General features: G+C 42.8%; 1 protein-coding gene across 6 annotated transcripts in view; it reads right to left on the reverse strand.

Moving 5' to 3' along the window:
- The window catches only part of si:dkey-183c6.8 (protein O-GlcNAcase), a 96,265-nt gene that overhangs the window by 48,863 nt on the left and 31,833 nt on the right, over positions 1-15,569 (reverse strand). For all 6 annotated transcript variants that reach the window (XM_059965761.1, XM_059965765.1, XM_059965764.1 and 3 more), the window contains 5 exons: positions 12,872-12,969; positions 8,386-8,516; positions 5,747-5,918; positions 3,781-3,879; positions 2,377-2,658 (listed from right to left, as the gene is read on the reverse strand). In XM_059965761.1, the coding sequence (XP_059821744.1) occupies positions 2,377-2,658; positions 3,781-3,879; positions 5,747-5,918; positions 8,386-8,516; positions 12,872-12,969 (782 nt within the window). The remainder of the gene's footprint in view (positions 1-2,376; positions 2,659-3,780; positions 3,880-5,746; positions 5,919-8,385; positions 8,517-12,871; positions 12,970-15,569) is intronic.

The following is a 15,569-nucleotide window of genomic DNA, read 5'->3' on the forward strand; positions in this document are numbered from 1 at the left end:
AGACATCGTGTTTTGTAGGTTAATTGATCACATGTGTTAATTAGGCAGTACAGACTTGTTGAGTGGGAAGGACCAGTTACCATATTCTATCGATAAACAAATAAAGTTTACATAAAGATCTTCGATTGCCATGTTCAGCCTTTGTGCACTGCATGTGACATCAGTTCTGAAAGAACATGGTTAACAGCCCACTACAAACCCCAGTTATCTACAGGAGGTGCTGCCTCAAGAAGGCAAAATACATCAACAAGGATCCCCACCATCTACCACAGCTAACATCAGACTGGAGGTACAGAAGCCTGAAATCTCACACACCAGATTCAAGGTTAAAAAGTTCAAAGTAGATTTATTATCAGAATACATGATGATGATGGCTGGTTCTTCACTTGCGAAGGTCAGGAAGGAAGAAGAGTCCTCAAGAGATATGGCACAATCGTAAGCAACTGTAGAGACAAGTTCTTGGTCTGCAGACTCTGGAGCAGGAGGGAAATGGTAACAGCTGGGATGTGGGTACTTGGGTAGTTCCTGTGTCTCCTCTTCTCCTCAGCAGTTTCACTTCCGGATTCCTCAAAATTCTGGGCTGCTCCATTGATCAGCGTTCTCCAGCGGGCTCTGTCACAAGCCAGCTACTGACATTCATTAACCTCGATATTTGCCTGAGAGAGCTGCTGCTTACGTTGGTCTTGGTGCCTCTTGCATGGGGCACCACTATCTCTCTTGCCTGAGGGAGTTCTCCGTAGAGTACTGCTTTCGGTAACCTGGAGTTGTCCATGCGTGACACGTGGCCTGAACAGTGGAGCTACCGGAGCAGCAAAGTGGCTTCAATGCTTAAAAGCTGAGCCTTTTCCAGGACCTCATTGTTGGCGACACAGTTCTTCCAGCTGATATCCATGATGGAGCAGAGATAGCACTGATGGAAGCACTCGAGCAACCGGATTTGCTTGCAATAAAAGACCCAGGCTTCAGAGCCCTCTAACAGTGTTGTGACAACAGCAGCAGCCCTGTACAACTGGATTTTGTGCACAGACACAGCTGGTGGTTCTTTCACACGTGGTTTTGGGGGTGCCCAAAGGCACTGCTGGCTCTGGCAAGTCAATTATCAATGCCCCTTACTACCATAGCTTTGTTGAAGATGACGCTGCCCAGATAGATGAACTGCTCAACCGTGGTAAGAGGGTGGTCGTCAATGGTGGTCCGAGGAGGGTTGTAAAGGCCACGAAGAGCTTTCTGATGGAGGATCACTGTTTTCCTCAGATTGACTGTTATCTCGAAAGCCCTTGCAACAATGGTGAACTGAGCGACTGCAGCCTGTAGCGTATCCTGTGCAAGTGTGAGAAGAGCACAGTCATCCACATGTAGTGGCAAAGACTGATTTGATGAAAACAGCGTTGAAATTGGGAACCTGCTGCAGAAGAAACACTCCTTCCATCAAGTGGTGTTGTCTTGATCCGATGACTAAGCAGCCATGGCAGAATAGAGCTGCATGCAGCACCTCCAAGTCAAACTGAGACTGATGCCAAACAACTGGTGGACTGCCCTAGCAGAAAGAACACAGCACTATACAGAAACCGGCAACACTCAAGCCTTCTATGAATCGTTACGCATAGTGCATGGTCCAACTTGTCAGACTCAAGCCTCTCCTCACGGCTCCAGCCAGCTGACAGACAAGGAAGCCATCATGAGGCGATGTACAGAGCACTACGAGAGCCTTTTCAGGGATAATGAAGCATCCATTGAAATGATCCCCCAGCATGAGGTCGGGCTTAAACTTGATGAGTCTGGATGGGATCAAAGCTGCTAATTCCAACAAGAAATGCCATAAAGCCCCAGGCATTGATGGGATCCCAGCAGAAGTGTATAAAATGGATGGAGACATTCTCCTGAGCAAACTCACAAACCTGTTCACACTCTACTGGGAGAAATGTTCAGTCCCAAGTGACCTGTGTGGCACTGTAACTGTCTCTTTGTAACTGAGCCAGATACAGGAGAAGAGTCGCAAACAGGACACGGGACTGTTTGTGGTGTTTATTGACCTGACCAAGACCTTTGATTTAGTCAGCCGCGATAGTTTCTGGAAGATTCTGTCAAAGCTCGGCTGTCCCCTGAAATTCCTCACCATCCTACAGCAGCTCCATGAAGGCCAAAGCGGTCAGGTTAAACCCAATGACATGTCTGACCCATTCATTTTATTTTACATTTTGTTATTTCTTTTCCTTTGTACTACCTCAATGTACTAATGCTTTAGCAATGATCTGTATGGATAGCAAAGTTTTTCACTGTACCTCAGTGTACCTGTCAATGATAACACAACACCAGCCCCTCATTGTAACCCAACCTTGCCTTCCCTCTACAACCCGAGGAGCCCATGCCACCTACCCGACTCACTGGAGCCTTCTGCCCGCAGGCCGCACTTATACCAGGTGCCCAGCGTGTGGATAGGTATGTAATTGGCCTCCAGTTCACAGTTGGGATTGAGCAAGATGCCTTGCAGCTTGGAGACCAGGCTGGAGGGGCGTCCTTTGTACGGTCCCAGGAACACCCGACGCTGGGCGTAGTCGTTGGCATGAAGGTTGTCCCAGATCAGCGGTCGACGTTTAATGACTTCTTCAACCTCCGACACCGATTCAGCAGAGATCTCCTTGGAGATAACTGTGCTGCCTAAAATACACAGAAGTAAATACTGCTTATAATTAACTCGAGATTTTGCAGATGCTGGAAACTATGAGCAACACACACAAAATGCTGGAGAAACTCAGCAGGTCAGACATCTGTGGAGGGGGACAAACTGTCAATGGTTCAGACTGAGACCCTTGGAAAAGAAGGGGCAAAGTCCAAAATGAGAAGGTGGAGGGAGGGGAGGTTTCTTGCAAAAATCCACCTGAGTGCTAATGCCCTGCTAAGGGATGGAATTTCCTCTCTTTAGAGTCATACAGCACTACAGAACAAAAACAAGCCCTTCCGACCATCTTGTCCATGTCGAACTGTTATGCTGCCTAGTCCTATCAACCTGTACCTGGACCATAGCCCTCCCATTCATTCACTTAATCAAACTTCTCTTAAATTTTGGAATCGAACCTGAATCCACCACTTCCACTGGTGAATGCAGGTTCGATTCCACACTCACATCACTCTCTGAGTGAAGAAGTGCTCCTTAAATATTTCATCTTACACCTTTCACGTATAACCTCCAGTTCTAGTCTTACACAACCTCAGTAGAAAAAAAACAGCTTGCATTTACCCCATCTATACCCCTCATAACTTTGTATACCTCTGTCAAATCTCCCCTCATTCTTCTATGTTCCACTGAATAAAGCCCCAACCTATTCAATCTTTCCTTATAATTCAGGTGCTGAAGTCTTGGCAGCATCCTTGTAAATCGTATTGATACCATTCTTGTAGGTAGGTGAGCAGAACTGCACACAATACTCCAAATTAGGCTTCATCATTGTCTTATACAGCTCCTGTACTCAGTGCTCTGATTTATGAAGATTTATAATCTCTGATTATGTGCCAAAAGCTCTCTTTACAACTGTGTCTACCTGTGACGCCACTTTCAAGAAATTATAGAGCTATATTCCCAAATCTCTATGTTCTACATTCCCAGATCCCTTCCCTTGCCTTTATGTTGACATTTGCAAAGATTGGAGGTGGAGGAGCCTAACAAGCCTTTAATTCAAGAGCAATAAGCAGGGGCGTTGATAGAAATGTCTCTGCCCAGTGAATGGATAAGCACACAGAGCAGTGAAGCACTCAACCAGCTGTAGACACTCCAGCCCTCACCTGTCCAGATGACCCCAATGCCAGGGTGGAGGTTGTCTCCTATGATTTTCAGATAGTTGGACATCTTGAGACTTGGATAGCACAAGGAACCACAATACTCTGAAAAACATCCAAACAACAGAGAAAACCAGTGAGAGGTTTGCTTACAAAGGTTACTTTTTCCATTTTAACTGCACTAAAAGCTGTTACCAAAGCAACAATATTGAGTGCTGCTGGGAGTCTGAGAGAACAGGGCCAAGGACTGGAGACTCGGGTGCAGCCTGTCCTGGCATTGTGTGTGTGCACGTGCGTGTGTGCACACAAGAGAGAGGGGTTTGTTAGGGGTTTGCTTTGCTGTCATTTTGCTTGTTCTGTTGTTCTGCTAAATATTGTTGGTGCTGGAATGTATGGCAACACTTTCTGGCACACCAAGTGCGTAGACTGTTAATGCAAACGACACAATTAACTGCATGTTTCAAAGCACATATGATAAATAAATCTGAAGCTGAATCTGAATCTGTTCAGAGCTATCTGTCAACCAGAGCATGAAATACATACAACAACCCCAGAGAAAAGGGGAAGAGATGGAAGAGTGTGATCCAGAATTCACAATCAGACCATAGTCACTTCTGTTAATCTTTATACCGCACGACAATTTTTCAGTATGTTTTTCATTTATGTGGAAGGATTGTCCCTCTATTTTACTCCCACCTAAATAGGCCATCACTGTGAGAGGTCTGTAATGCCACCCAGCTGACCCCGGCACTGAGCACTAGAACAGGTATCAATGAGATGCCCGAAGAGATGTCCCCATTTATCAAAAGTCTCTGACAGTTAATGCACTGTATGAATTTGAGGAAGCCTCGCAACCTGTCTACTTTTTACCTACTAACCTATTACAATAACAAATTTCACAACATATGTCAGTGATAATAAACCTGATTCTGATGCCGGCCTTGGTAAAGCAGCTGGCACACTCAAAGATCTCATCCACCAAGAAATTCTTTCTTCTTCCCCCTCACAGGGCATAAGATACAAAAGCCTGAAAGCACGTACCACCAGGCTCAAGGACAGCTTCTATCCCATTGTTATCAGACTACAGAATGGTCCCCTAATATGGTAAGATGGAGCTTTGACTTCACTGTCCATCTCGTTAATGGCTTTGCATCTTATTGTCTACCTGCAATGCATTGTCTCTGTAACTGTACACTTTATTCTACATTCTGTTCTTATTTTACTTTTTTCTACCTTGATGAACTTGAGGAAGCATTATTACCCCTCAACCAATGGGCTCTTGAACCAAAGGGGATAACTTCACTCAACTTCACTTGCCCCATCATTGAAATATTCCCACAACAAAAGACTCACTTTCAAGGACTCTTCATCTCATGTTCTCAATATTTTTTGTTTATTTATTTATTGTTATTATTTCTTCTTTTGTATCTGCACTGTTTGTTGTCGGCTGTGCTCTGGTTGAACACCTTAGTTGAGAGGTTTCTCACTGATTCTGTTATGGTTATTATTTTATAGATTTGTTGAGTACCTCCACAAGAAAATGACCTTCAGGGTTGTACGTGCTGACATATATATACTTTGACAATAAACTTACTTTGAACTTTGAACTGTTGTAATGAAATAACCTGTATGGACAGCATTGAAACAGAGTTTTTCACTCTACCATGCTACATGTGATCATAATAAAGGATGTAATCTGGTTGACACTTCTAAACACCAGCTCAAAACCTATTTATTTAACCTTGCTTTTCATTCGTATCATGTTTGTCTTTTATTTTCCTGTTTGCACTTTACCCTATTGTAAATTACTTTGAACTACATCATCTGTATGAAAAGTGCTCTATCAATAAATTGTAATTCTTATAAAACAATTTAAAAGGCCATCTTATCTTTGAATGGTGAGAGGAATTAAGAGTTGCAATCACCTGAGAGAACTGTCAATGATTTTACTAAATGCACAATTCTAACCTACCAGTAGGACAGAACAAGAAGACCGGAGGCTCTCCCAAGTACTGGTAGATCTCATTGGACACCGAGATCTGAGCATGGGCGAATGAGCTGAAGGCCTCTTTGTCGGTGGGGCACATGGTATGGTCGATGTCGTCGAACAGGATGGCAAAGGCCATGCAGCCAAACCCCTTGACCTGTGGTAGAGCAAAATATTGTTTGAGAAGTCAGCAGGAGACCAGTGATGGGAGACCCAATGCTGGTAATATTTCCATACAACTGGGGGTCTAAATGAATCTTTTAAACATGGAGTGCAATGATAATATAGTGGTTAGCGCAATGCAATTACAGCTCGGAACATTGGAGCTCGGAGTTCAATTCTGGTGTCCTTTGTAAGGAAGTTTGTATGTTCTTCACTTGAATGTGTGGCTTTCCTCCTACTGTCCAGAGTCATACAAGTTAGTAGGTTAATTGGTCATTGTAAATTGTCCTGTGGTAAGGCAAGGGTTAAATTGGTGCCTTATTGTTATATAGACCATAAGATCAGAATTAGGCCATTTGGTCCATCGAATCTGCTCCATTTTTCTCTCAGCCCCACTCTCCTGCCTTCAGGCCATAACCCTTCGTGGCCTGATCATTCAACGATCTATCAACCTCTACCTTAAATATATCCAGTGGCTTGGCCTCCATAGCTGTCCATGGCATTGAATTCCACAAATTCACCACCCTCTGGCTGAAGAAATTCCTCCTCATCTCCAGTCTAAATGGGTTCTAAAAGTAGGTGGGTTGCTGGGCAGTGTGTCTCATTGGACCAGAAGGGCCAGCTCTGTGCTGTATCTCTAAATAAATAAATAAGTGCTATCTGTTGTTTTGGGCACCTCACTTGTGCACTTAGGCTGAGCACAGAGTGGATTGCCAAACTGGATGTGCATGAGGCTTTTCCTATGGTACAATGGAGAGATTACTGCACCATATCTTTGTGTGCTCTCTAGAATGGAGCTTGGAGACATGACTATAAGCAAAAGCACGCACCATTCATTTATTTTTTTTACATAGTTCTTATTGTAACTTATAGTAATATTTCCAAAAACTCCCTTATAGAAAGTGATATAGTGCTATTAAAACAAACCTTTACGCCATTTTAAGTTTCTTTCCCAAGGCAGATAACCTGATCAACCATTCTAGTTTCTCCTCCCCAGCCCCCTCTATCCATTAACCCACCACCACCACCTGCAATACTGCATTGCACTTTATAATACTGTTACATTGTAAATACATGCTGATATTTATTTACTTCTGTATGTTTTTCCATATCCAGCTTTTTAAATCCAAAACTTCTACACATAATTCTTTATAAATGTTGAATTTTGTGTTTTGTTGCATGTTGCACCCTGACCAACACACTACAGTAAATTCCTAATACATGTGAATGTATATGGTAAATGAAGTTGATCCTTCATCATTTTATTATTATGTATTACACTATATGGGTTGTGGGGTGGAAGTACATCTCTACCAAAGAAGGTCCTTCCATCCACTGGCCTGGAGGTCACTCTTAGGTAAGATGTTGCACCTGCTAAGTCCCCTGATCAGGGTCTTGTGAAACCATGGGAGCATGTGGTGGATGGTCATATGAGCAGTTGGTGCACGTCACAATTCCTGGTTATGCCACCACTGACAACAAGCAGATAACCTCTGAAGAGTATTGTTAATGGATGGGGTCACCTGTTTTGTAAAGATACTGCCCAGAAGAAGGCAATGGAAAACCACCTCTGCAGAAAAATTTGCCAAGAACAATCATAGTCATGGAAAGTCCATGACTACCCAAGTCATACGACACGGTACATAGTGATGGTAATGACTGGTATCTATAATGGTGGGATCTCCAGGGGAGACAGGAATGATTCACTCACTCTGTATTACTATGTTATAACTTGTCCTACACTATACTGTTGCCACAAGCAACAAACTTCAGATTCAGATTCAGAAGAAACAGAAAATGGGCCTCATCAACTGGGAATGGTCAAGTCAAGTCAAGTTTATTGTCATTTAACTATATACATGCACACCGTCAAATGAGACATTTCTCTGAACCAGGGTGGAAAGCACAGAGGTTCATGTAACACAGGTATAACACATAATAACTCAGGATAATGTCTACAGATGAATTACATATAAATAAACAAAGTAAAGTGCATAAATTAAACATTGTAAGATGCTGAACAAATTAATGAGTGACACTTCAAATGTGATGCAGCAGGGAGTTAGAAACCTAATTGCCTGAGGAAGCAAACTGTTTCCCATCCTGACTGTTCTTGTCTTTATGCATCAGAGTCTCCTGCCTGATGGTAGAAAGTCAAAGAGGATGTGGGATGACACAGCCCTGCTGATAAATGTTCCAATGGATGGGAGGGAGACCCCTATGATCCTCTCAGCTCTCCTCACAGTCCTTTGTAGGGACTTCTGGTCTGATGCTCAGCTGCTCCCATACCAGATGGAGATGCAGCTTGTCAGGTGCTCCTATAAAGTTCAGTTAAGATGGGGGAGGGGAGTAGCTTTGCTTGCCTCAATCTCCTTAGGAAGTGGAGGCTCTGCTGCACAATTGCTCTGTTAACTGAACCCCTGTTGGCCCAGGTTTCCAGTAGAGATCAATATTCACACTACCTGCCTCAGTTTCTGCTTCAGCAAGGCCAGGTCACATGAGCTGGAGAAGGTGATGTCCTGTCCTGGTGAGATTGCATACACAAACTCAACTCCACAGTCCTGTGCACCCAACACCAAGGCTTTGAGTTGGGCTGTAAACAAAAGGGAAGAAAAAAGATGAGAGCACAATAGTTGTTGAGATCAACAATTCATTACCTAAATGATAGTAACATGCTGGGGATGTGAGGTTACTGCCAGGGGAAGGAAAAACACACTACTTTATAAACTCATAGAGAGAAACAATAACTTGAATGTGAGAACTCTGTGGGATCGTGCATTGGCAGCCTATCAATATCATCCCATTAACCCAGCAACTGAACTGCCGAGGGCCCTCTCCACCACTCTCTTCTGGCTAAGCTGTGAGTTGTCTGCACTCCACTTTCTCTGTAGCTGTAACACTTTAAGGACATAAAACATAAAAAAAAAAGTTATGTCGTTCAGCCCATCGACTCTGCTCCGCCATTCTAGCATGACTGATTTAATATCCCTCTCAACCCCATTCTCCTGCCTTCTCCCCATAACCTTTGAAGCCCTGATTAATTTATATTTATTCTGCATTCTGTTATTGTTTGCCCTTGTTCTACCTCTATGCACCAAAGTAATGAAATGATCTGTATGGATGGTGTCAAGATACTGATGTGTTTGATCCAGGGTTCTTCAGAAGTCAAGAATGAGGCAGAAAACTTGTCATTTATGATTGTTTATTAGGCACTACAAGAATGAAATGAGGAGAACAGAGATGAAGTAAGAGAGTGAGAGGGAGAGAGAATGACAAAAAGAACCAAAAAGATCAAAGACCGAACCAGAATGATTTGGTCCTCTTATACCAATTTGCTAATTCTATTGTATTCCCATAGGTAATAAACATTCTGTTCGGATTCTGTTTCTTAAATTAACCAATCAGGTAACCCACATTCAGGTAATGTGACACCCGCCATCTTGGACAATGTCTTCCATCCACTCCATTATGTACTAGTTAGGCACAGGAGTACGTTCAGCCAGAGACTCATTCCACCGAGATGTAACTCTGAGCATCATAGGAAGTCATTCCTGCCTGTGGCCATCAAACTTTACAACTCCTCCCTCGGAGTGTCAGACACCCTGAGCCAATAGGCTGGTCCTGGACTTATTTTCACTTGGAATAATTTACTTATTATTATTTAATTATTTATGGTTTTGTATTGCTATGTTTCTACACTGTTCTTGGTTGGTGCGACTGTAACAAAACCCAATTTCCCTCAGGATCAATAAGTATGTCTGTCTGTCTGTCTGTCTGTCTGTCTGTCAGTGAAACCAAGAAGCTTCTGGAAAGAAACAGAGGTACTGCCACCAGGAAATACACTGAACAATTGGACATCCATACTGTAGGTAATTATATAAAAATACAAGCATAAGAAAGTTAAACTATGAGGAAACTATCAATTATACAGTCCGATCTAACAATGGCATTGTTTTTCACTGTGTGCAGGATCTTTTCTTGGTCCCCTCACCTTCAGTATCAATATTCACTGCAGTTTACTTATTTATTTAATAACAAACTCTATAGAAGTCCATGTTGGCTTCCATCAGACCCATTCTCCCTCTCCCTAAATACCTGAACTCCTCAACTTATTCTTACATTCCCTTTTGATTCATTTTACCAATGACCTGAACTGACGGGTAATTTATAGGCCTCCATAAAGCAGATGTGGAGAGGATGTTTCCTATGATAAGAGAGTCCATGACCAGAGGACACAACCTCAGAAAAGAGGGACGTCCTTTTAGAATGGAGATAAGGAGGAATTCCTTTAGCCAGCAAACGGTTAAACTGTGAAATTCATCGCCAGAGATGGCTGTGGAGGCCAAGTCATTGGGTATAGGGGTTGATAGATTCTTGATTAGTCAGGACTTGGGGAGGAGACAGGAGATTGTGGCTGAGAGGGAAAATGGATCTGCCATGATGCAGATGGAGCAGACTCGATGGGCCAAATGGCCTAATTCTACTCCCATATCTTATGGTCTTGCAGCAGTAATTGAACCTACCAATTGCATGTCCTTGGGATGCTCAAGATTCAAAGTAAATTTAATATCATAGTACATGTATGTCACCATATACTACCCTGAAATTCCACTTACTTGCAGACATTCACAGTAAATGCAAAGAAATCCAAACAAATCTATGAAAAACTGCACACAATAAGATAGACATAGAAACATAGAAAAACTACAGCACAATACAGGCCTTTCAGCCCACAATGCTGTAACGAACATGTACTTACTGTAGAAATTACCTAGAGTTACCCATAGCCCTCTATTTTTCTAGGCTCCTTGTATCTATCCAGGAGTCTCTTAAAAGACCCTATCGTATCCACCTCCACCACCATCACCGGCAGCCCATTCCATGCACTCACCACTCTCTGCATAAAAAACTTACCCCTTACATTTCGTCTGTGCCTACTTCCAAGCACCTTAAAACTGTGCCCTCTCATGATTGCCATTTCAGCTCTGGGAAAAAGCCTCTGGCTATCTGCACAATCAATGCCTCTCATTATCTTATACACCTCTATCAGGTCACCTCTCATCCTTCATCGTTCCAAGGAGAAAAAGCCAAGTTCACTCAATATATTCTTATAAGGCATGCTCCCCAATCCAGGCAACATCCTTGTAAAATGTACCAATGTGCAAAAGACAACAAACTGTGCAAGTACTAAAGGGAAAAAAGACTAACAAAGATAATAATAAATAAATAAGCAATAACTATTGAGAACATGAGATGAAGAGTCCTTGAAAGCGAGCCCATAGGTCGAGGGAACAGTTCAATGAGAGAGTGTGGTTGAGTAAGGTTATCCCCACTGGTTCAACAGCTTGATGGCTGAAGGGTAATAACTGCTCCTGAACCTGGTGCTGTGGGTCCTGAAACTCCTGTACCTTCTTCTTGATGGCAGCAGCAAGAAAAGAGCATGGCCTGTGTGGTGAGGGTCCTTAATGATGGATGTTGCTTTCCTGCAACAGCATTGTGTAGATATGCTCAGTGGTGGGAAGGCTTTATCTGTGAAGGACTAGGTTTTGGTCACATGGGTGTAGTTTCGTGTCATGGGCCCATGGAGCCAAAAGAGCAAATTATCATGTTGTGTCTCTAAGTAAATTACATTTATATTAGCCTACTTATATTAGTAGTGTAATGCCCTGGGTAAGATTTCTACTGGTATGCTGTGAGGTAGTTTATATTAGCAGTTTTCTGTAGTAGCAGCAAACCATGCAGGAAAGTGTGTTTTGGCTTTGGCCAAGATAAGGATCCCTGTTGTCCAGTTTAGAGTCAGCCAGTCAGGTTTGTGGGATGTGAGAGAAGGTTTTAAAGAGCTGTGGGGAAGAGTTTTCTGAAGGACAGTAGTCTGGTTTGGGAGCTTTTGGCAGGATTTGCAGAGTGGGATAGTAGGGAAGATGCCACAGATTTCTGTGAGAAGGGGAGTCCCCATTGAAATAAGTGTTTTGTGCAGATGAATGGTTCCATGAAGGAAGGACAATACTCCTGAGAGAGAAAGAGAGAGCCAGTTGCTCGAGATGTTCTTTGAGGTGAGTTTGAAAATGTAGCAGGTGTTTTCACACAGACCATGGGTCCAATGCATAGGTAAGAGATACATCCCCAAACACCCAGTTTTGGAAGAGACTGGTTAACTATAATGGGCCCTTTTCTTTTTCCTAATAACTGTTTGATAAAGCTGAAATTAGTAAATATACTTCCTTTATAATTTTATGTGGTGTACGATCTGTTATTTCTTCCTGACTTTTCACCCTTAATCTAGTTCTCATCTCACCCAAGCTCAGTGAGAAAAACTTGCTGACATTCACCCTATCCATAGCCCTCACAACTTTGTACACCTCTATCAAATCTCCCCTCATTCTCCTACACTCCAGAAAATAAAGTCCTAACCTTGTTCAACCTTTCCCTGTAACTCAGGGATTACAGGATATGAGGCAGAGGATAAATTACCTCAGTCCAGCAGGTTCCTGTTGGAAAGATGGAATTTGACAGTGTTCCCAGTCCAAACTCCATCCCTGGACTGGAGAAGAATGAGAGATGAACTCTTTGATACCTATCGAATATTGAAAAGCCTCAATAGAGTGGATGTGGAGAGGATGTTTCTTATCGTGGAGGAGTCTAAGACCAGAGGACACAGCCTCAGAACAGAGGGATGTCCATTTAGATGAGAAGGAGCTACTTTAGCCAGAAAGTGGTGAATCTGTGGAATTTGTTACCACAGATGGCTGTGGAGGCCAAGTCATTGGATACATTTTAGGTAGAGGTTGATAGATTTTTTTATTAGTTCGGACATGAAGGGATACGGGGAGAAGGCAGGAGAGTGGGGCTAAGAGGGAAAATGGATCAGCCATGATGAAATGCCGGAGCAGATTCAATGGACCAACTGGCCTAATTCTGCTCTTAAATCTTATGCTCTTATGGTCTTACCTGACTCTTCCACTGAATATGTCTCCCTCCATAACAGTCGGTGCTTCAGGTCGTCCTTGGGGCCATACATGTAAACGTTTAGCCCCCACTTCTGCATCCTGAATAAAGGCAACATAAACTTGTTAGCAGCAGAGAGCAGGAGGTTCACATCCATACAACTCCCACAAATAGGGGAATGAACCCTTCAGATACCAGTGGATTCAAGCCCCGCTCTGAGAACAAAAAGCTTGAATCTCTTCATCATCTGTAAAATGTCTCAAGTCCAATAACAGATCATTTAAAAATAGAGACATAAGAAACTACAGAGGGTTTTGAACTCAACCCAATACATTATAGACACACCCCTGCCCCACAAGCATAGTATTTACATCAGGTGCTGCCTCAAGGAGACTACTTGTAAAGATTAGCTTTTTTGGATTGGTGGTGAGTATTGGTAGTGCAGGTTGAGGTGTTGATTTTGTGGTGGTCTCTGAGCTTGGTAATTAGCTTGCAAACATTCCATCACCAGTCCAGGTGACATCCTCAGATAAATCGATGCCATCTACAAATCCCTAAATGCCAAAGAAATGTGAACTAATAGATTTCAAAGGTCAACTGAAGGATAGCCAACCAGGGTTGAGGTAAGCAAAAGGGGGCCTATATAAACGTGAGCACTCCCTGACAGAAACACCAACAACTGCGCACTGAGGATGTCACCTTGACTGGTGTTGAAACATCTGCAAGCTAATTGCCAAACTCGGCCAACACCGCAACAATGGTTTTGTTTTTCACATGAATATCGAAGCATACGGTGAAATGCATCATTTCTCCCTGTGACCATGTAGATTTCCTCCGGGCAACCTGGGTTTCCTCCTACAGACCAAAGACTTACGGGTTAGTAGGTTCATCAGTCACATGGGTGTAATAGGGCAGCATGGCTTAACCGGGCCAGAAAAGACTGTCATTAATCTGTATCTCCAAATAAATTAATTAATTTTTAAAATGTTAGTGAACAGGAGCTACTTATTAGTCTTAGGGTCTCAGTGGGAAAAATTGTCACTGATGCACCAATGCAGAAATTTTTGCAGAGTCTGGAGAGAATGCAGCATGTTGCCTGGATTGGAAAACTTTCATTATTAGGGAAAGATTGGATAGGTTAGACCAGTTTTCCCTGGAGCGTAAAAAGGCTGAGGGGTAACCTTGTAGAAATATATAAGGTTATTTGAGTCATAGATAGGGTAGATAGTCAAAATTCAAAGTTCAAACTACATTTATTATCAAAGTATGTGTGCTATATACAACCTTGAGATTCATCTCCTTACATGCAGCAACAAAACAAAGAAACCCAATAGAACCCATTGAAAAAAAAGACCGTAAAACACCCAATATGAAGGGATGAAAACAAATTGTGTGAAAAATAACAGTAAGCAAATAACATTCAGAACTGAAGTTCACAAAAGTGACTCCACGGACACAAAGCCAGTCACAGCCGATTCAGGAGCCTGTTAGTTGCAGGCCACAGCCTCAGTTCAGCACAAAAACGAGTAAACCTCATGGGACAGCAAGCTGAACCAGTTCATCCCTCACCTCCAGCCCTGACACCCTGACCTTCTCAATCATCCAATCCTCAGATCATTCCTCACTCTCAGACCTGGGCCCTGCCACCTCGATTCAAGGTTCAAGGCTCATTTATTATCAAAGTAAACAATTCTGAGAATACTTTTTCTCCAGATAGTCATAAAACCAAAAAAGAACAGAACAGCAGCAGACTCATCAACCAACCAAATTCCTCCGATCTGCACAAAAAAATGAACAAAAATGGAATAGATATATCGACCTCTAGATCCCCCTCCCCACATACAAAAAAGTGAGAAAGATCAGGTGAAAAATACAGAAATCCAAAGAATCACAAGACCGATAAAAAAGGACAGTCCAAGTCCACATCTAAAACACAGAAAAGCTGGGCATCATTCTCCCTCTCCGTAGAAAAGTAATCTCACCAGCAACAAAAAGGCAGTGTCCACTCTCCCTAGCAGAGCGATCTCAGCAGTGATAAAAAGGCATGGCGAACAATAGAAGCTTTAATCGGCAAAATGGAGTCAAACATCGGCTTGCAGCCTTCTTGCCAGGAGGTTCCTGCACACTGCCTCTACCTCCCGGAATCAACTCAGAGGCTCCAACTGTTCCAGAATCACATTCAAGGTGAAAGACAAATGTAAAAGACATAAAAGAAATGAAATATGTGGTTTCATGATTTATCCAGAAGATGTTGACCAAAGGAGTGTTGTAGGCAGATGCCATCTTGACCTGAAGTACAGGTCAAAAAAATACAATTTGCTTCTTACAGGGGATGTAAGGGATAGGTCACCTTACACAGAGAGTGGCTATAGAGTCAAGCAGCAATGCAACATGGGTACAGGCCTATCAGCCGAACTAGGTGACCATAGTGCTTATCCAGGTAGGCCGAATAGTTCAACAGTTCCCTTTAATATCAGAGAATGTATACAATATGCAACCTGAAATTCTTGTTCTACACAGACATCCATGAAAACATATGAGTGCCCCAAAGAGTGACTGTTAAAAATGTTAAAATCCCAAAGCCCCCTACTCCCCCCTCCTATGCACAAGCAGCAGAACAACAACCCTCTCCCTCCCCCCTAATTATTCCAGCAAAAAAGCATCAGCACTCTCCACCCACCAAACAAGCAATACGAAGGCC

This window comes from Hypanus sabinus, chromosome 3 (assembly GCF_030144855.1).
Source record: "Hypanus sabinus isolate sHypSab1 chromosome 3, sHypSab1.hap1, whole genome shotgun sequence".
NCBI lineage: Eukaryota > Metazoa > Chordata > Chondrichthyes > Myliobatiformes > Dasyatidae > Hypanus > Hypanus sabinus.